Below are 19,300 nucleotides of genomic sequence, written 5' to 3' on the forward strand. Positions count from 1 at the left end.
CGTGACCTCGTCTCGCCGCGGATCCACTTATGTGGGAAACGACCTCGACAGTTACACTCGTGTAATCGGTTTCCACGGACGGTTTCATATTATTGCAATAATGATTCAAAGTCGGGGGTGACCACGAGGTGCGTCGCGATGGGCCCGAGCATCGAGAAGAGCTTGTCCTTCACATCGATCGACACCACTTCCTCGTAACACGCCGGCGGCTGCCCCGCGGCCAACTCGAACGTCTTGTCCCCCAAAACCAACACGGCCTTGCCCGACTTGTGGATGTTGATCTGGCATGCACAGCCAGGTCAGCGATGCACGAGCGGTGGCTAGCACGTGGTACAAACGATCGTACCTTGCCCAAATACCCCCCAGGCATCGACAACAGCGACTTGTCAAACAGATCGTCCGCTCTACAAACATGCCGTATGTTCAACTGGCACGTGGATGTCGATGGTGCGAGCCGCCATCTCGTCCTGTGCACGCTTGGCGGACCAAACATACCCGTGATTCGGCGCCTTGATTTCTGTTGCTCCGTCCTTGCCATCCGCAGGTGCCGCCGCGGGGGAGGCATATGGCAACGTCGTGGGCAATTGCACAAAAAACAACGTGTCGTTTGCAGCGACGAACGCTCCAGTCTGAAGATAGCACGGGTGAGATCATACACCCGTGCATGTGGCAACGTACGTCATCGCAAAAGACATCGCCTCCAGCATCGCCATTGTGTCGGTGCGGACGACCGAACGGTAGTTCCATGGGTTGCATGGGAGACTCGACAACCGGAGGCCACTACTCCCCAGGAAATGAGAGAAGTTTTGCCAGTGGCGCGAGAGCAGCGCCGTCGTAGCGGCGGAGAGTGTCCTACCTGCGTGGGCTCGTCAAGTTCCTCGACTTGAACCGCTTCCATGCCGTCTTCCAACAGACTAATGCCCACTTCGGTCGACTGTGGCTTCTTCGCCTTGGCAACGTTCCCGCCAGAGCTCACCGACGACCCGGCAGCCATGGAGCCAACAAATGCAACCTAATGTAGCATGAGTTGATCATGGAACAGTGATGCAGTTGGTGGACGGACCTTGGGCGCGGGCAAATTGACGCTACGATTGGAACCGCGGCCTCCTGCACGACCTCGGCCATCGAATCCACGCCCACCTCGTCCACCGCGCCCACCACGATCTCCGCGCTCCCCGCGGCTTCCAAATTCACCTGAAGTCGACCCTCGCGGTTGAAATGTTGGCTTTGCAGGTTTCGCCGCTGCGGACTCGCTGTCGCCTGGCTGGGACCGTTTTTGAACTCGCGGAATAAACTATCACACGTGTGCTTGAACGAACGAATTGCGTCCCTCGGGCCACGACCAGTTTACCTTTGGTTTGCGCGCCGCTCCAGACGCTGTCGCGTCTGTCGAGCGCAGCGACCTACGCGGAACATCAGAGTCTGAGATATGGCAAAACGAGGAAGCATGCCTATCGCTTACGTTAGACGGGTGGCACCTCCTTCCACCTTGACTTGAGGCCCGCTGCCGCGACCTCCCGCTGGCGCCGGAGCAGATTTGCTTGGCGTACCCGACATGTTTGTATGGTGGCAACCTTTGAATATTCATTCCACGTTTTGATTGGCTGGTATGAAATTCGACATTTCCTTCGAACTTCGATATCCCTATTCAAATTCGAAGCTAACACTCCATAACACGCCATGGACCAAACGGAAGACGACGCACTTCGCGCGGCACTGGCGCAGGCCGAGCAGTTCAAGAACGACGGGAATGCGGCCCTGAAGGAGAAGAACTACGCCGAAGCGATTCGTTTGTACACGTGTGCGCTGGACCTGGACCCTACGAACGCGATTTACCTGAGCAACCGCAGTGCCGCGCACTTGAGCAACGACTCCAAGACGAAAGCGCTGCGAGATGCCGAAGCTTGCATCGAAAGCAAACCGAATTGGTGGAAGGGATACATGCGTAAGGGGGCGGCCGAACACGCGTTGAATCGATTTGACATGGCCAAGCAAACGTACTTCCGCGGGCTGGAAAAGGATCCTGGCAACACGTCGCTGCAAGAAGCCATCGAAGCCGTGCAAGTCGCGCACGAAGCATACTCGTTGCAGCTAAAGAAGGAAAACGCTGAAAAGGAGGCAATTCGACAGGCACACGAGGCTGAGGCGAAAGCAAAGGCCGACGAAGAAGCGCTCTTGGCGTCGTTCATGGACGAAGTCGAAGCGCTCGAAGACCAAGCGAACACAGTCAAGAAACCCGAACCAGTCGAGCGCATCAAACCTCCCGTGGACTTTGGTACGGACTTCGGTATCACATCCTCAAAATGTCTTCTGCATGTATCTGCTTGACCTTGTCATTCGTTTCAGTCTCTCGTCGCCGCAATGGCTCTCACGTTTCCTATTCACAGGAACGCCGGAGGGTCAGATCATTCGGCTCTTGCAGCCGCACTTTGAATGGATCAATTTGAATCCCTTCCGCGTGCTCATGCTCGACACGGACGCGACAGACGAAGAGATCAAGCAGCATTATAGAAAGGTATCTTCAAGTGCTCCGATGCTTCTGCACCGCCTTCTCACCCGCGAATCCCTACTAGCTGTCGGCGATGGTCCATCCAGATAAAAACCCCGATCCGCGCGCGCGAGAAGCGTTCGAAGGTACGACGATGGCTTGGTTATCTCGACGGAGTCCGTCGACGCTCATCGCCGCGTACTAGAGATCAAAAAAGCGCATGACCAAATGACCAACGAAGACCGTCGAAAGACTTGTATGCGCATGATCGAGAACGCGATCGAGGCGGTGGCGGTCGAGCGCAAGCAAAAACTGAAAAAGTTTCGCGTCGACCAACTGCCCGACATCAACGACCTGAACGAGAAGGCCGTGCTCAAGGCGTTTGCGGACAGCGAAAACCGTCGGCGGAACGTCGAGGCGCGCGAGCTCAAGCAGCGCCGTCGCGAAGTCGAACAGGAGGAGGCCGAGAAGGAAAAGGTGACGTGTTTGACTGCTTTGGCTGAAGGGCGTCGGTAGAGTCTGACAGGGAATCGTGCGATGGCGGTAGGAAAAAGCAGCGTACCTCCACGACAAGGAGTGGTCCCAGGCTGAACGCCGCGACAAGCGCATGGCCAACTGGCTTGGCGTCCAGTCGGATCCGAACAAGAAGGTCAAGACGTTGCCGAAGAACGTCGGGTGGCAGCGCGAGGAGAAAAAAGAGCCCAAGAAGCATGGCGTGGTCGACGGAAACGAGTACAAGAAGAGCTGGAAATGACACGGGCATCGCATCAAACGAACTTGTTATTTCATCGTGTAGTATGGATGCTGGTGGGGGAGCTGTGGCGGGCAGGTTGGTTGACTCGATGGTTGTAGCGGCACTTGCGCAGTGGGTTGCTGCACGTGGTTGTGTTGGTGGAAGTATTCAAGCAGAAATGAATGGACAGCGTGCATCGCTCGCTCACACGCTTCTCGACTTCTGCCAACCACACACCATGAAAAAAGAGGGCGGCGGATGGAAAACGCACCCGTGGATACTGAGCTTCGTGGTGTCTTTCCCGAGAGGCACGGCCCGTGGGAGTTGCATGTATGTTCCAGAAAGCTCCTGCGCGCAACTGCCATCAACACTCGATGCACTGAAACGAAAATGCCACCGACCTGGAAGTATTTCAAACCTGCATCGTCGTTGTCGTGGAGGAGGGTCACAATCGGCATCGGGACGTCGATGTAGACGGCTTCCGACATGTCAACTACTCGTTTAGCGTTGAAACAGACGTCGTGATGGCCTCCGCCCATGTCAACGTCACCATCTTCGGTCGCCATGTCGGCCAAACGACCCATAGATCTGATGGACCGAAAACAATCAGACACAAGGCAGGATCATGACATCGTACGAAGATGGCACAACTTGAATGGACGAGTTTTGGGAATGTGCCGATGGACTGATCGATGTGGACGATGCAATGGCGGGATCAATCGCACGAGGCACGTGATGCAGCACTTTGTCCATGAGCTGCGAATTCGGGAGGAACTCAAGACCTACAAACGTAAAATCGATGCACCGAGCCTTCACCCAGTCGACCGTGAGCGTGTGGCCGTTGAACCGGCGCTACAAGTATTTCCTTGTGAGCATGACTCTGACACATAGCAACAACTCCCCTCACCTTGTGCATGACGTGATCGCGAAACATGTCGTTTGAGACGACATACCCGTCATACTTGGTGGCGTAGTCAATGACATAAAAGTCGTCGTGCGCTTGAGGAGGTGTGAGGACAAGTGTGTCGTTGTTGACGAGGCTTTGCAGCACTTTCTTGCTCTCTTCGTCGTTGAACACTGTGTTGCCGTCGATCCAGTACCGGGGCGCGAACGCAATACAGCGTACGTTGCGCCGTTGAAAGTAGTCTAGCGCAGCTTCCAGTCTTTGTACGCGGAGGTTCCCACCCGAGACCGTCGCTACGTTTGCCGCATCCACGACGACTGTCGCCATCCCGCCAGTTGGACAAGCGCGGCGGCGACCTGATTGGAAATCGGTCAATCCGGATTAAAGACTGGCCAATCAGTGTCCTTCATCCCCAAAGGCCGGATAACCACTTTATCCGGATGATCCCGGATAAAGATTGTATCCGGATAACTACCAATTCAAAAAAGGACGACGACGTTGGGAGCGCAGCGCGAATCTTGGGGACATGCGTCCGGGCTTCGCGTTTGAGCGGCGTATGCTCGACATGGACTGGCGTCTCGTCGAAGCATTCAACTTGAACGAAATTGACACAGCATTGCTCCAGGAGATGGTGCCGTCGTTGACGTATGCGCTGGTGACGGAGGCAGCGTGCACCTCGCCACATTTATCGTGCAAACTCATTCGTATCTTGCAGTTGGTGGTGGAGACTTTCATCGAGTGCAGAAAAGGAGATGCGTACGACATGCACGTGCTGCAAGAGGACTTGATTACCATCTCGAACGAACGTGATACGTTTCGGACAAAACTCAAGGAAACCAAGTCAGAGATGAAGGCAGTCAAGGCCCAGCTCGCACGCTGCACAACGCTGCTCAAAAGCTGCAGCCAAGTTTTACATGCCCAGGGGTGTTCTCCACATACCATCGCTGCAGTCGAAGCCATGTTCGCAGCCTCAGAGGCCAAGCTGACGTCCCATCCATCTGACACGACAATGCCCAAGGTCGCACATCTCTGTGCCTTTTGCGGCAAAGCATTTGGGACCCAGGACTACTTGCTCAAGCATATTGACAGACGCCATGCCAACTTGCCAGAGGTACCATTGAACACACATTTCTACGACCATTATTCAACCCTTTAATTCCGACGGACTATCTTCCCAGGGAGGTGATCCGACAAAGTCAAGTCCCCAGCGCTCGAACTACCAAGCAGCCGAGACTGGTTTGGTGACGAAGCTTGAACTACTTCTTGCGCAACACGAAGTGCACATGAAGCAAGTTGTTGTCGAAAACGCAGACACTTTCAAAGTGCTTCAAAACGAGCTGGCCGTCGAGCGGGGTGTGGCGAACGAACTCAAGCTTGCGCGATCAGACTTACAATGGCGGCAAGTTACTCAGTGTATAGCTCCTCGTTCATGGTAGTCGTCGTGGTGTGTAGAGTCGAAGAGACACAGCGACAGGTGGTGGCATGTCGAACTGAAAGGGACGAGGCCATTGTACGTACCAATACCACCTGTGCAGTCAACCAACCTGGTTCACATATCCTGTCGCACTGTGCAGAATCGAGTAAAGCTATTGCAAGATCAAGTCTATCAATTAGAAACCAAGTGCCACCAGCTCGAGATGGTTCGAACAACTGCAGGGCCACCGACGACGGATGACCCAGCCACGATACGAACCATCCAGCGGCTCGAGGTGGCGCTAGAGCATGCAAAGGAAGCGCTAGCCATCGCGAGGGCAGATATGAAGGCTCAGCACGACCAGTATACAGCGTTGCTCGTCGCACACGAACGAATCAAGCACGACATTGCCACTACCACCAGCACAGTGCCCGTGAACCATGCTAAGCCCGCTATGAACGACGTGGGTACTCAAACAAAGAACGAATCACCCGTCACCACCCATAGCGCCGCGTGTGAGGCAGAACTGATGATTGCGGCCTTACAAGGGAGCCCGTTGATCGCAGATGTTGTACAAATCTCTGCGCCACCAGCGCCTGAACGAGTTCATGCAGCATCCCAAACGGAGGCAATGATGGAACCAGCTCCCCTCCCCACGTCAACGCTTGTGGTGGCACCTTCCAAAAGAGACGCAGCCGTGGAGACAGACCCTCAACCAATGACGTTGCCGCCTTTCATCGATCCTGCCTTTGCTCTACCTCCACACGAAGTGACTTTGGCTCGTGCTGGTCCAGTTCCTGCGGTTGTTGTGCAAGCCGAACCCACCAGAGACTATAGACACACCGCCGTGGCAGTCCAACTCGAGGAGCCAGCCCCTATCTCCAAACCCGCACACGTACCGGCGGAACTGGTCGAAACGTTTATCGAGGATGCGATCGACTTGATATTCCAGAGAGCAGAGAGGTACATCAACGCATTCCTTTGGGCACACCAACACACCTTGCTGACTTCATTCACCAGAGCATGTGCAAGTCCTCGCGGCACTCGGGTGTCAGCAGCAGTGCCACTTGCTCGGCGGCCATTCTTGACCAGTGTCTGGCCCCACGACGACGCCTCCGTGAACGACGCAATCACGGCCCATCTCAAGAAGCTCCATGACGCCACGGCGCGATTCAGTGGTCAAGGTCACTCTACTTCTCTGACGGATACCCAGCATGATGCGGCGATTTCGGCGTACACGAGCCATTTGCACGTGTTGCCCGTGGTATGCCTTCATGGCGCATGAAAACTCATTCGTGACGTGCGAGGGTGTTTGGGATCTGTAGGCTGTGCTCGAGCGCATGGTCGACATGGATGGCAAAGTCCAAGCGCTGTTGGAGGCTCAGTGGGTTCCGTCGGAACAGCACCGCAGCAATATGTTGCAATCCATCCAAGCACGTATTGAACGACGGGAAGGGCTTCAAAACGAATGGATATCACGCATTTTGAAGCACAAACACACCACTGACACGCGTACCAAGCCCACCGGCCCCTCCAGCGACCCTGCCAGCACACTCGCGCAGTCACGTGCTCCACTTGCATCAAAACTAACAACAATCACAACACCTCCACTGGGTGCTGAAGCTTCACCACTTTGTGAACAACCTGCAAAGACGAGTCCACAAGTAGCAGGAACCCAATTTGTTTCATTCCCAGAAACTCTCTCCACACCATCGACACCAGTCGCTACGGCAAACCAAACACAGTGTCATGCGATGATCTCTGGGACACGAAAAGACCACCGCGCCAGGGCTCAGAAGGAGCCAGACGACCAGGCGACGCCTCCCTCGTCCCCTCAGCCGCCTACAAGTCGCTTCGAGCGAGTGATTGTCGATGACGCGTCGCGGCCACAAGCAGCGCAGCAAAGACATGACGCTCTCCATGAAAAACCAGAACCGATTTTACCACTTGGCCATGACAGGGATGGTGGTAATCGATCCATCGAGTTGGACCAAGGGGACAGCTCGTCTTTGGTCATACCATCTCGAAATCGCCACGACGTATCGGTCGAATTCACGACCCGGAACCGTATCATGGTGGTCGGAGGGACGAGCGACGACAGTATCGTAGTGCCTGTACCTACCGCCATCGACGTCGATGCCGACGGCGCACGTGAGGTGTGTGCAGCAACCTTGGCGTCCATGTCGAACCGTCATGGCGGTCGCCCTTCCACCGAAAGCGCAGCGCTGGACTGTGCTCCACCAACGATTGTTGCACCAGTTCCATCTTCCCCAGAACACACCACGATGCGATTCGACGCACCGGCCGTCGAGGAACCAAAGATGCCACTCGAAAACGAAGACGTGGCTCCCGAACACGGGGAAGATCTTGTCGCTGCGTCGGCGCCCGACATCACGACCACCCAAAGCACATCCACGGATAACGCCGTCCACGTTCGCCCGCTTCCCGCCACGACGCCACTCGACTCGGGCACGCAACTTTTGTCCATGTCTGCTTCGTTGGATGCGTCCGTGAATCCGTACCCCCAACTCAACCACATTGACGAAGTCCCGACGACATCGTCCGTGGAAAACATCATGGAAAAGGTCGATGAGAGCAGTCGCATCGTATCGTCGAGCGCAGACGACGTGGTTGCGCCGATTCAAAATATGCCCCAGAGCAGTGGCCACGTGCAGGACGCAGAGGCGACGACAATCACGTCCCCCGCGTTCTCGTCACGAATGAAGTTTGGCGCGGCGTCCGGGTGCATTCGGCGCGACCGCTACGAAGTGAATGACGCGAGAGGTCCCTTCACGCGTCGATCCAGCGACGATGCTTTCGTATTTGGCCGAACGGACCACGATGCACCGCTTGGCATCGCGACGCCATCCATTCCATCCCCAGCGCCTGTTGTTCCCGAAGGAACCAACAGGCAGCACTCGATTGCCAATCATGGCAACGACTTTGACGACATAGACGAAGAATTTATCACGTAATGCTGTCGTTTGGTCGGTTGGTCGCGGTTCGTGTCGACGAGTGTGCAGCAGCGATGTCTCCGAGCAATCGTCGCAGGGCGGCCAGCAACCCCAGATTCAGCTTGGCCGACACGTTCACCTGCGCCAGGTTGTGGTCCGCGAGCCACTGAGCTTGAGACACCGCGGCTGGCGCGTTGATCGAGTCGTCAGATTTGTTTTGAAGCACGAGCATAGCCGGCAGAGCGGAAAGTTGCGACGGCTCGATGAGCATTGCATGGTACAATTGGACGTGGATGAAGCTCGAGGCATTCACGGCGCTGTGGACGAAAAGCACGCCGTCGAGGTCGCCAAAGTAGAGCTGCTTTTGACTCGATTTGTCGTGCGTTGCCGGCACATCCCACAGCTAGCAGACGACGGGATGAATCGGACATCGTGCCGGCGCTCAGATACCTCGACTACCATCGGCCCGTAGCATTCCATGTCGACAACCTTGACCCCAATGTTCACTATTGCACAAAGTCAGCAGCGGCAAAGACGACGGGCTCGGACCTGTCGCACCACCAACGGCAAGAGGGGACGCGGCATTCATGTCGCCATTCGTGACGACATGCAAAAGACAGCGAAAGATGGTCGACTTGCCGACGCTCGCACCTCCGACGATAAGCACTTTGTACTTGGGAATGGGGCTCGGGACCGCATCCACCGCCCGCCGTCCTGTGCTTGCGTGATGGATGGCGCGCCAACTCGGCCATGCCCCGGCACGTGCTACTACGTTTCCCATCGGTTACTGTCCAATGGGCTGGAAAATTGGTTGCGCAAGTCGGCTGTGCCAGTTCTAGACACGCACGGCACCGAGGGGCTCGTCGAAGACGCGGCTCGCATGTGTCGAAGGCAAAGAGGATGCGCCGCTCAAATGACTCGAACGAGCAGCTACAGACCACGGTTGCCCACTACGCTATGAAACGGACCAGAAACACCGTGAGCGCATCTGTCGATCCAAGTGCAGCTGCGCAGTCTCGATCGCGACGACGAGTAGCGCTCACCACGTTGCAATCGCGCGGGGTGGATTCCAAAGAAGCGGCAGCAACGACCATCTACGAACGCGCGACGGGACGTGGGTGTGCCCTCCTGCTCGACTGCCATGTCGCTCAGGGCCACCCTCGTTCGATGGCCGCTACTCAACACTTTGCACATGCTTTAGCCATTGCGTTAGATGGACAGATGAAACGACTCTAGCGCCCCCAGCACATCGTCGTCGTCGAAAGTGATGGCGGCATCGTCGTTGCGAGGTGGAGTGTCGCTACCGGGCGTCGAGGAATTACGATCGGAACCACCCTGGATGAAGCAATAGTTGCCCGATTCATCCACTGGTAAAGGCGGCGGCACGACGGTGATCTCGCTCGCAGCGACATCGTTCTGAAGCTCTATGGTCCGTGGGCTGGCGGGACGCATCGAGTCGTTCAAGTGTTTGCAGCACCCGTCGTCACCCGTGTTGTCGACGTCAACTTGTTTCGTCGACGGTCGCGCTTCACAGGGCCTCGTCCGAGTGGTCTCGGCAGCGCAGGTACTCGCATCCTTTGCGTGGCAGGCCGCGATGTCGCCTGCGAGCGGCGAGGATCGCCTCCGACACGACCTGCGACGGCGAGTTGGTTCCCAGGGCGCATTTGACTTGACGCGTTCGTCGTCGACGTTCTCTATGTTGCTCTTTCGAGTCCGTGCGTCAGCTCGGTGGGTGCTGGCTTGCGTTGCGTGCATGAACGAATACGTCCGAGGGGATCCGTCCGAGTTGGTCAAGCGAATGGATTTCGTGGGCGTTGTGGACCTCTCAGTCACCGCCTCGACAGCCGCCCTCCGACCACGAACAGCCAGACGACTAGCCATGGCATGGCCTCGTTCGATGGCGGCGGCGTCGCGGCGCTTCGCCAAAGCCAGGGCGGTCGAGAATACGCGCCCCTTCGACGCGCTTGTCGCGTCAAAGTTACGGCTCTGCTGAGCGAACGCCCTCTTGTCGAAGAGCCAGATATCGCGAGCCGTCTTGTTGACCACAATGTGGTCACGAAGCAAGGCATGACTAGAAGCGCTCGAGACGTTGTCTTTCGTGGAAGTGGTGTGGAGAGGCGGAGGAGGCGGCAGCAATGCGCTCGTAAAAGGAGAAAACAGCACGGAGCGCAGAGACGCGACATCGGCGCTGCTGCCAGAAGCCGAGATCTCAAAGTACCCGTCAAATTCGGTCGCTGCAAAGTCCCTGGCAGTCGCCGACACGAGCACATCCGTCATGAGATCGCGCTTGCATCCCACCAAAACGACCGTCGCCTCGGGCACTCCACGAAACGCGGCCCACTACGCCACGAAAAGTTCCATCGAGAACGAACGAGGCGCGCGCTACCTTGGCAATCGCGGTGGCAAACGTGCTTGGCTGGGACAGGTCAAATGCGAGCAGGACCACTTGAGGGGCCAACGTGGTGCAGTGCGCCAGGGACGCGCACTCGGCGACGCAAATGGGCCGACCCGTGGCGGCCGCGACCTGGTACACCACGCCCGTCCCATCATCTAGACGTGTTAAACATCACGCGCTGCATGGATGTCGGGCGGTGGCATGCCTCTGCAGACGATCTCTCCACCGAGAGCCCGGACGAGCGACGACTTGCCGACGCCAATGTCGCCGACCACGGCCGCGCGAATGCCCGACATGGTTTGAAACGACGTTCGTTTCGGGAAACGACCGGTCGTCAACGTGCTGACAAGTGCCAGCAACCGACGGTAGCCAAGTTGAACTAACGTTATTGTGGAGGCAACTCGTGCGCTACTTTCGCTAGCCCTTCAATCGTGTTGAGCTTCGCGATGACGACTTGCAAAGTGAGCTGCGCCGTGTCCGACGTGGCCTTCAACTCGTGGAGTGCGTCGTTTATGGAATCGAGCATGTGGTGGTGGTCGGCGAGCAGGGCAAAGACAGCGTCGTCGTCCCCAACGTCGTCCTCGTCGTCAGTGCCGTCCGCCGAGTAGTCGGCTTCGTCGTGGCTGTCCAAAAAGTGCGGCCCACCAACGGCGGGACCTTTTAGCCGCATGACGTCAAGGTCCGTGAGGCTGCGGCTCTGTCGGCGAAGGCCGTTCTTCATCCACGGCAAACGCGACAGACTGCGACTTTGGCGGCGTAATCCGTCGCTCGTGTCGGCCCACCCTGGCTCGACACGAAACAATTTCTTGGTGGACTTGACAAACTTTTTCGAGCTTTTCGTGCGCACGCGCCACAGCGCACGCAGCGTCGACCGTTCCTGCAGCAGCCCATGCATCGGAGGTGGCGTCGCGCCTGGTGGCGACGCTGTTTGGGCAGCGGGTGGAGGCACTGCCGCGATGGGGGTGATCTCGACCACGGGTGGTGGCGTCGTTGGAGTCAAGGACAGCTTCGTTGCCGACGATAACTTTCGTTCGGTTGCCAACGGCGGCGCGTCAGCCATGGGCGGAGCCACCAACGAGCCGGTCATACTGCCCGCAGCTTGTTGCACGGGGAGGACTTGGGCTGGCGCGACTGGCGGAATCACCACAAGTCGGGGGGAAGTGGGGGCGACGTCTGTGTCGAGCTCTTCGTCTCTTTCGTTGATTCCATCTGAAGCCGAGCCGTCGCTAGAGCAGGACACATTCGATCGGCGCATGCCCGTGGCCGCGCGAATCATGTCGGCCGGGTCGAGTGTGCTCGGCCGTCGATTGTGGACCTTGCTTCGAATCAAGAGCTGCTTCCGCACAAAGTCCTTGTCCTGTGCGAGGGCGACCATCTCGCCAGTCTGCAAGCTGCGCGCGATTACGTCCTTCACCATGCTTTTTCGAATCACCCGTCGGACGTTCGGGAAGTCGTTTGTGACGTTTTCGAGATCTTGCCGCGTGAGGCAGCTCGCTTCGACAAAGCACAGCGCCCGCACGGACGCGCGCCGCTTCGCCGAGAACAAGAGCCCGCGTTCGCCAAAGTAGCTGCCCTCCTCGAGTACGCTCACGACCACGATGCGACCGTCGCTCGCCATGCGCTCGATCTGGACGCGGCCTCGATTGATGATGTACATGGACGTCCCGACGCGCCCAAACACGGTGATCATTTCGTTGGGGGCAAATACCACTACACCACCGACATCGCTCGTGTTAGTGGTCGTCGGCATCGATGCACGTAGTACTCATTGTGAGTTTGAGGGCTAGCGCGGCGAGAAAGTCTGGCGGCGCGCCGCGGAACTGCGCGACGGAGCCGAGGATTTTCTCAAACTTGAACAGCGCGACTTCGTCCCGGATTGCCGGGCTCACGGACGACAGGAGCTCGGAAATGTTGGAGATGTGCGCATCGCGCTTGTACAAGAGGTACTTGCGGATGCGGAGCCGGAGGGAGAACGGAATGTCGTTGGTTTCGAGAAAGTCATTCACGCGGTCCTGCGTCCGACGACCCGATCAACGCCGCGCCCCACGACATGCGCGCGTACCATCTGCCGCTGAAAATCCAACGAGTCGACGTTGAGCCCCTCGACCAACTGGCACATCGTCCCGACCACGTAAGCGTACATGCCGGCGCCGATCAGCATGAGGAGGATAAAGATCGCCCGCTCGACCGTGTTCATCGCCGTGATGTCACCGTACCCGATCGTTGTGATGGTCTAGGCATGCGTTGGCATCATGGCATCGACGACGCGTCGTACCATCGTGGCCCAGTAGATGCTTGCAATGTACTCGTCGACAGTCGACGACTCGGGGATCCCCGTGATGAGCGAGTTGCGGTAGAGTTGATCGAGCCACGTGTTGACCGTGTCGTCTTGCTCCCGCGAAAACAGAGCCGCGAGGAACGCGGCGCATGCCAGCCACTGATCGCATTGCATCAGGACGCGGCGATCGAGGCGGACGTACGTGAATCATCAAGACAATCGCCAGCGAAAACTTCATCAGGCGGAGGTAGCCATACTTGATTGAAATGTACGACTCGTAGCGCTGGAAGATGCGGCTTGCGTTCTGGGCCGACAGGATGAGCATCGTGATGTCGACTTCACGTCGGAGAGGGGGGGGGGCACGAACAAAGGTCCGACATCGTGCGTCGTCCACGTACCACAACTTTGAGAATCTTGGTGAGGCGGAACATGCGCAAGAGGCGCGGCAGCCGCGTCAGGTGGACTCCCGTCAACGTCGTCGACGTAAACGACTGCGAGATGTAGTCGAACGGGATGATGGAGACGAGGTCGAGGACGAACCACGAGTGGAGGTACTTGAGCGCGACTTGCTTGGCGTTAAAGACCGTGATATCGCCCTTGCGCGATACTTCCGGGCTGCGAAAGTTGATAGCGATGTCCGTTAAAAAGATCGCGTCCGTGAATCGGTCGACAATGTACACGCCAAGCCATGGCTGGATGTTGTCGATGTTCCTACGCACGGCGCGCGTGACGTGTGAGCGTCGACCGACGCGTGCGACGACGTACATGCGGCTGGAGAAGAACGAGAGCTGCATCGGCAAGAAAACAGCTACAACGGCAAGAGAATCGGGGACGTGGTGAGGCGAGGGGTGTACTGCGCGCGGGAGCACGACGCACCGACGTAGCTGAGGCACGTGATGAGCACGACGTCCCAGAGTTTCCGAAACGAGCTGTTGGGCATGATGACCCATTTCGTGGACAGCATTTTCTCTTTCTTCTTGGTCGCGATCATCTCGTTCACGATGCCGATGAACCCGCCGAGTTGATAATTTTCCCACTCGTTGGCGTGCTCTTCAAATTTGGCCGCGCCTTCCCCGATCTTGGACCGGCGGTAATGCTTGTCGTACTCCTGCGACTTTTTCCGACGCTTGACGGATCGTTTCGTCTGTCGGAGGGTCGTGGGCGCAAGCGTTGACGCGACCGGGGCGACTTTGTTGAGGAGTGTGTTGGCCATGAACGAGTTGCGCCGTGCAAGGGATTGCATCTTGACCTTGGAACTGTCCGCCTCAATCTGGGCGCGCTGCTCGGGCGACAACAGGATCGAATGGCGCTTCTGGTCGACGAGCCCCCTTGTGGACACCGGGACCACCTGCAACCGGCTGCCCCGCGGTCCGCCCAGCAGCGGCGGTGGCGATGACGACGGCTGCATCGCGTCCCGTTGGAGTTCCACTGGCAGTTACGAAAGAACGGACAACGGCTGGGTGTGGGTCGGTTTCTTATTTAAAAAGGCTTGTTTAAATGATTCAATTTTTTGATACTACCTCCGTTCCATATTACTGGCGACATTTGAAAATCACACTTTTTCCAAATTACTCGCGATATTTCATTCTTATTGGCTAGAAATGATTCGGGGACGGACTTCGGAATGCCGCCCTTGGTTTGTGCTCAAACGGCATATCACTGTTATCCGGATTTCCGGAAATAGACAGTCCCCATATTATAATTCCAGTAACTCACATTTTGTATTTTTATTCAGAAACAAGTTGACGAATTTGTTTTTTGGGCCGAAGATTTCATTTTCGGTCGTTTTGTCCAATAGAAACTTTGTTCAGTATTCCTTGATACATCATTGGGGCTTTGTTTCATCAATTTTGACCAAAAATTCAGTTTTTGGGGTCACCGTAAAGACAAATGTCGACACTACTATGGAACAGAGGTACTGTATTCATAGTAATTCTTAATTGAAAGCGTGTCCTCGAAACAACGTCGACGGCCCACACCGACCGTCGCGAGCTCTAGTCGCGCACGGCCACGCGGCTCTGTGTCGTCGAATAAAGGCAATGGACATGGCATGTGTATTGGATTCGTTAGTGGATGCTACGACGGAGCACAGCAGCCTTCAGCTTGTCGAGCGTTCCAATTCCCGGATCTCCGAGCGCAAGGTACTGTTCCGTCGCCCGCCGCCCGGCTGTGCCCTCTTTCATCTGGCGCACTTCGTCTTCCATGTTAACATTAGCGTCCCATACGAGCTCGATGTCGTCGTGGCGGATCGGCATAAAACACAATGACGGCCCTACGCACGCTGCCCCGCTCCGTGGTGGCTACACACATGCCACAAGATTGTGTCAGCCAGCCCAGCACGAGTTGCCACCATCCAGACCAACGCCAACGATGAATGTGCATCGACTTACCAAGCCTCCTCGCGGCGGGCCGTGGTGGTACACCCCGACCAAACGCCAGTCGCCGTCAAATGCAGGAAGCCCCCCGCTCACGCCGTCGCCTTCAAGCGGGGATAGCCCCACGACCACCACAGACGCCTCCGTGTTGCTTGCGCAGATGGTCGAGTCCGTGAACCGAGACAGCGCATCGTGCATGGTGGAATCCACCATGTAATGACGGTGGGAGGTGGAGTCGGTGGCCAACGTTGTCGTGGCTGCGGTGGTGGGGCACGATGATGGCGCGCCGTAGTCTGCGACGGACACTTGGCTCAAGCTCTTGAGCATGAGTGCATCGTCAAACGTCGACGATTTGGCTGATGTGGCAAATGTCGACAGGTCCCCGATGGACAGCAGCGTCAAGTCGCGGCTGCTCTCATCGTGGTACGCCATGGAGTCTGCCCTAAGAAGCGATTCAACGCGTTGGCAGGATGACCTTCGTCCACTTTACTTGAGAACGGTCGAGAGCGTATGGGGCACTGGTTTGTACACGTTCGTGGTGGCGAGCCGCTGTTGCATTTCGCTGGCGGATGGAAGAGGCGCTGGGGGCGGCAGCGCCGACTCGGTGTCGTCGGTCGCTACCCCGGACGGTCAGCTCATTTCGTTGGATGCACACGCGTACACACCGATCATCATGAGCAGATACTTGAGCATGCACGATTCCGCGTGCTTGGCTGTGGCGATGTCGGGCTCGACGGCTTGGCACCACAGGCACTTGTACGAGCACGTAGGAGGACTCGCGTTTGGATTCGGGTACGGCGACCATTCGATTTGCGTGAGTACCCGATGGGCAACCGTGCACCACCGCGACATGGACATTTGATTTGCAATTTTGACTGGCGCTGCCGCGTCATTCGTCCAGGTCGGTGGTCGGGACGGCGGCATGGGCTGCGACGACGTCGAGTTTACTGGGGACAGAGGCGGCGTCGGAGTGTTGAGAGGCGGTGTTCGCACAGCCATCAAGTCGTCGCTCGACCCACTGGACGGGGTCTGGTGCGACTTGACCAGGTGCATTTCCAACGGTAAGCTCTTCTTCTGCGACGCACAGGGCAATCCGCGTGAGCGAATCGATGAAAGGGGGGCGTACGTACGACGTGCTTGGATAGCACATGGATCGCGGTGGACACGGCCGCCGCCACCGTCACGTTGGGCCATACGAAGTGGACCCGCACGCGAAACTTCTGTCGCAAGAATCAACCCACGGGTGACAACATGCCGGTGCGCCTTACTTGATTCTGGTGGTTTTTCGAGATGTCCGCGATGCGGATTTCCATCGTCACGGTCGACGCATGCGGGTCGAAGAACGCCCCTTTCCGCAGCTCGACAATGCGCTTGTCCGCGACTTCGACGCTGCAAGCATAGACGCAGCTATGCTTCAGAAACACGATGGACACTACGACGGAGCGTACCCGTTTTCGTACAAGAGCGTCGTTGTAAAGTACCCGCCGGTGATGTGGTCGGCGGACATGAATCGTTCGAGCTGGTCGACGATCCCGACCGTCATGCAGAACACGGTGCGTCGGCCTTTCTGGTCTCGGTACCAGACACGAGGAGGTTGATCGATGATTCGAACCGAGATGGATCGGTCTTCCTCGTTGTTGCTCGTCGACGTTTTCGGGCTGATGCGCGGCATTGCATCGATCGACGACGTGTGCTGCAATCGCTTCCGCTTCCCCAGGGCCGGGTTGCCGTCGATGTGGAACGCCTGGAGCTTGTTCGCGCTATCGCTAGAGCGCCTGGGCGGCGAATAGCGTAACGCAGCACGGTCTGTCGCTTCAGCTGCGCGGGGGCGCACTGGACTCGACGGCTCGGCCTTCATCCCGTGCAAGTTCATCACATGCATATCGGTATGGCCAATAAAACACCGCACACAGTGGAAAAAAGATTTCGGAAACGTCGGATTTTTATCCGGATACTTCGGATCTGAAGAATTCACAGCACGATGCACCAAGATGACGAAGTGTGGGAGGTCGTGCTCGGAAGGAAGGTGGGCCCGCTGCAGCTGGGGGCGACGCTCTCGGACGCCATCGCCGTGCTCAAGGTATGCACATACATGGCATGCCTGTGTCTCTTGTTCACGATCGTGGCGTCATGCCGTTGACATTGCAGCGACGAAGTCCTGTCCGTGCGTTTGAGGTATGCGTGCCCACCCCGCGGCAGAACGCAGTCTCACTGGAACACAGATCGAGTACAACGAAGATGATCCATATGCGTCCGATATTGTGATAACCTCGCCCGAAGACGGATTCAAGGTGCGACCCAGGAGGACCCACGCATTGTCGGAACAACAACGGTGCATCGTTCCCTAGTTGCAATTCCACAGCGTGACTCAGCTCTTGACGGTAATTGACGTCTTCCAAATGGGCAACATGTCCCTTCGATACCAAAGCAGCATTCTGTGCGGGAAGAATGCGACTCCAACGTTCCAGTCCGTGTACGAGGTATTCACGGCCTTCTCGTCGTCGGCCCGTTCTGATCTCGCCGTCCATGTAGGTGGTGGGCCCGACATACCCCGGCACATATAACCCGACGACAACGATATACACGCTGCATTACATGGGAGGATCCTTCCGGTTTCCCATTCCGAAAGAGTACAAGAAGCTGTACACGAACAAGGACGTTCTCCCGTTGGAGCTGCCCGTACGAAGATGCATCCCCGTCGTCCTCTCGTAGCATCCTATGCATGTACAGAATGGCAGCACGCCCGCCGCGATTGGATTCTCCATCTACAGCGGCACCGACGAGCCTTCTACTACCACGACCAGTGTCCTTCCGCTGGTGCCGCTGAGACAGTCTGTCGCGGCGCATCCTTCCTCCATGATCCTCATGCCACGTTCGTGCGCAGGCATTATTACGAGCCCGTCGTCGTCGATCTATCCAACATGCACAAGATCAGCTTGGCGTTCTCGACCTCGAACAGGTCCATAGCACTCGGCGCGACTCCGCAAGTATGTCGTCATATCTGTGCAGATATATATCCACGATACCCTCATGTGCAACAAAGGACGTGATCAGCGCGCTGGGTCCTCCTTCGTCGGCGTATTTCAAGTCGAGCCTCGATGCTGCAGGGTACATCACACTCCCCCCGCCGCGCGTCACACGGGCATGTCATAGATGTCGTGGCGGCGAATACTTTCACAACTTTGCCGATTTGGGCATCGACGTCATGTACTCGGCTTGGCACGTTGTTGTCAAGGTCATCCTGCGATCAAACCTGCCAGGGTACATGCCGTCGACGGCGTCGTTGTGTCATGTGTGCTGCTGCTGTAGCCATGGCGAGTTCAATGCGTACTTGAAATGCAATTACGAGCTGCGCCATTTTGGCGCGACAGCGCCAATGCCGCCACAAGATCGGATCACCGTCACCCCCGAAACCACGGTAGAAGTGTGGTAGTTGCGTGTTCACCAGCGTACGTAGTGGTCGACCATGCTCAAAGCGCTCGCCATCTCACGCGACGACCTGCGCCCGATCGTGTTTGAAAATGGATCGGTGAAAGACCCATTCGACGCCAGCCGATTCTACGAACCGTTTGCAGGCTGTCTTGTTGAGGTAGGTGCGCGCACACGTTGGACGCGACTGCTCACGGCCGCGTGTGCTACGTAAAAGGTCCTCAAGAACGACTGCGTCGCCTCCGTGACCCTTTCGTGCCCGCCGTAGCAGGCCATGAGGCTGTAGAAACCATGCGTAACACGTTATTCCATCACATGGACGTGTACGAG

General features: G+C 57.1%; 8 protein-coding genes across 10 annotated transcripts; 3 read left to right on the top strand and 5 right to left on the bottom strand.

The window, feature by feature from the left end:
• Nucleotides 1-56: 56 nt before the first annotated feature.
• Nucleotides 57-1,569, bottom strand: H310_13095 (hypothetical protein). The gene is made up of 8 exons (XM_008880464.1): nt 1,463-1,569; nt 1,352-1,403; nt 1,064-1,294; nt 857-1,012; nt 679-780; nt 496-629; nt 347-404; nt 57-281 (listed from the first exon to the last, which is right to left on the bottom strand). Exons 1-8 carry the CDS (start codon nt 1,555-1,557, stop codon nt 90-92), a joined length of 1,020 nt encoding a protein of 339 aa, XP_008878686.1. The 5' UTR covers nt 1,558-1,569; the 3' UTR covers nt 57-89.
• Nucleotides 1,570-1,677: 108 nt separating this feature from the next.
• On the top strand, nt 1,678-3,289 carry H310_13096 (hypothetical protein). The gene is made up of 5 exons (XM_008880465.1): nt 1,678-2,275; nt 2,388-2,515; nt 2,574-2,634; nt 2,694-2,965; nt 3,036-3,289. Exons 1-5 carry the CDS (start codon nt 1,681-1,683, stop codon nt 3,240-3,242), a joined length of 1,263 nt encoding a protein of 420 aa, XP_008878687.1. The 5' UTR covers nt 1,678-1,680; the 3' UTR covers nt 3,243-3,289.
• H310_13097 lies at nt 3,234-4,502 on the bottom strand. 2 transcript variants are annotated; one of them, XM_008880466.1, is made up of 5 exons: nt 4,129-4,502; nt 3,859-4,073; nt 3,623-3,809; nt 3,493-3,569; nt 3,234-3,440 (listed from the first exon to the last, which is right to left on the bottom strand). In XM_008880466.1, the coding sequence occupies exons 1-5, from the start codon at nt 4,450-4,452 to the stop codon at nt 3,269-3,271; spliced, it is 975 nt and encodes a 324-aa protein (XP_008878688.1). In that variant the 5' UTR covers nt 4,453-4,502; the 3' UTR covers nt 3,234-3,268. The 2 variants fall into 2 exon arrangements, with proteins under 2 accessions (XP_008878688.1, XP_008878689.1); XM_008880467.1 differs by having other exon boundaries at nt 3,234-3,443.
• A 149-nt stretch (nt 4,503-4,651) lies between these two features.
• On the top strand, nt 4,652-8,514 carry H310_13098 (hypothetical protein; the record flags this gene model as incomplete). The annotated part of the gene is made up of 7 exons (XM_008880468.1): nt 4,652-5,236; nt 5,304-5,524; nt 5,578-5,635; nt 5,700-6,006; nt 6,394-6,502; nt 6,560-6,803; nt 6,865-8,514. The coding sequence occupies 7 exons, from the start codon at nt 4,652-4,654 to the stop codon at nt 8,512-8,514; spliced, it is 3,174 nt and encodes a 1,057-aa protein (XP_008878690.1).
• A 1,188-nt stretch (nt 8,515-9,702) lies between these two features.
• H310_13099 (hypothetical protein) lies at nt 9,703-11,184 on the bottom strand (the record flags this gene model as incomplete). Its single annotated transcript, XM_008880469.1, has 3 exons — nt 9,703-10,833; nt 10,880-11,043; nt 11,094-11,184. The coding sequence occupies 3 exons, from the start codon at nt 11,182-11,184 to the stop codon at nt 9,703-9,705; spliced, it is 1,386 nt and encodes a 461-aa protein (XP_008878691.1).
• An 89-nt stretch (nt 11,185-11,273) lies between these two features.
• H310_13100 (hypothetical protein) lies at nt 11,274-14,574 on the bottom strand (the record flags this gene model as incomplete). Its single annotated transcript, XM_008880470.1, has 8 exons — nt 11,274-12,598; nt 12,654-12,900; nt 12,951-13,121; nt 13,164-13,325; nt 13,369-13,470; nt 13,565-13,877; nt 13,932-13,974; nt 14,043-14,574. 8 exons carry the CDS (start codon nt 14,572-14,574, stop codon nt 11,274-11,276), a joined length of 2,895 nt encoding a protein of 964 aa, XP_008878692.1.
• A 632-nt stretch (nt 14,575-15,206) lies between these two features.
• On the bottom strand, nt 15,207-17,435 carry H310_13101 (hypothetical protein). The gene is made up of 7 exons (XM_008880471.1): nt 16,990-17,435; nt 16,810-16,930; nt 16,672-16,761; nt 16,207-16,615; nt 16,032-16,158; nt 15,557-15,983; nt 15,207-15,466 (listed from the first exon to the last, which is right to left on the bottom strand). Exons 1-7 carry the CDS (start codon nt 17,421-17,423, stop codon nt 15,233-15,235), a joined length of 1,842 nt encoding a protein of 613 aa, XP_008878693.1. The 5' UTR covers nt 17,424-17,435; the 3' UTR covers nt 15,207-15,232.
• Nucleotides 17,436-17,505: 70 nt separating this feature from the next.
• H310_13102 lies at nt 17,506-19,286 on the top strand. 2 transcript variants are annotated; one of them, XM_008880473.1, is made up of 12 exons: nt 17,506-17,621; nt 17,690-17,716; nt 17,764-17,832; nt 17,890-18,021; nt 18,074-18,220; nt 18,272-18,372; nt 18,426-18,528; nt 18,585-18,649; nt 18,695-18,802; nt 18,851-18,959; nt 18,999-19,130; nt 19,188-19,286. In XM_008880473.1, the coding sequence occupies exons 1-12, from the start codon at nt 17,523-17,525 to the stop codon at nt 19,236-19,238; spliced, it is 1,143 nt and encodes a 380-aa protein (XP_008878695.1). In that variant the 5' UTR covers nt 17,506-17,522; the 3' UTR covers nt 19,239-19,286. The 2 variants fall into 2 exon arrangements, with proteins under 2 accessions (XP_008878695.1, XP_008878694.1); XM_008880472.1 differs by having other exon boundaries at nt 18,851-19,130.
• Nucleotides 19,287-19,300: the final 14 nt, after the last annotated feature.

The sequence above is a fragment of the Aphanomyces invadans genome (assembly GCF_000520115.1).
Source record: "Aphanomyces invadans strain NJM9701 unplaced genomic scaffold supercont1.47, whole genome shotgun sequence".
Taxonomy (NCBI): Eukaryota; Oomycota; class Saprolegniomycetes; order Saprolegniales; family Verrucalvaceae; genus Aphanomyces; species Aphanomyces invadans.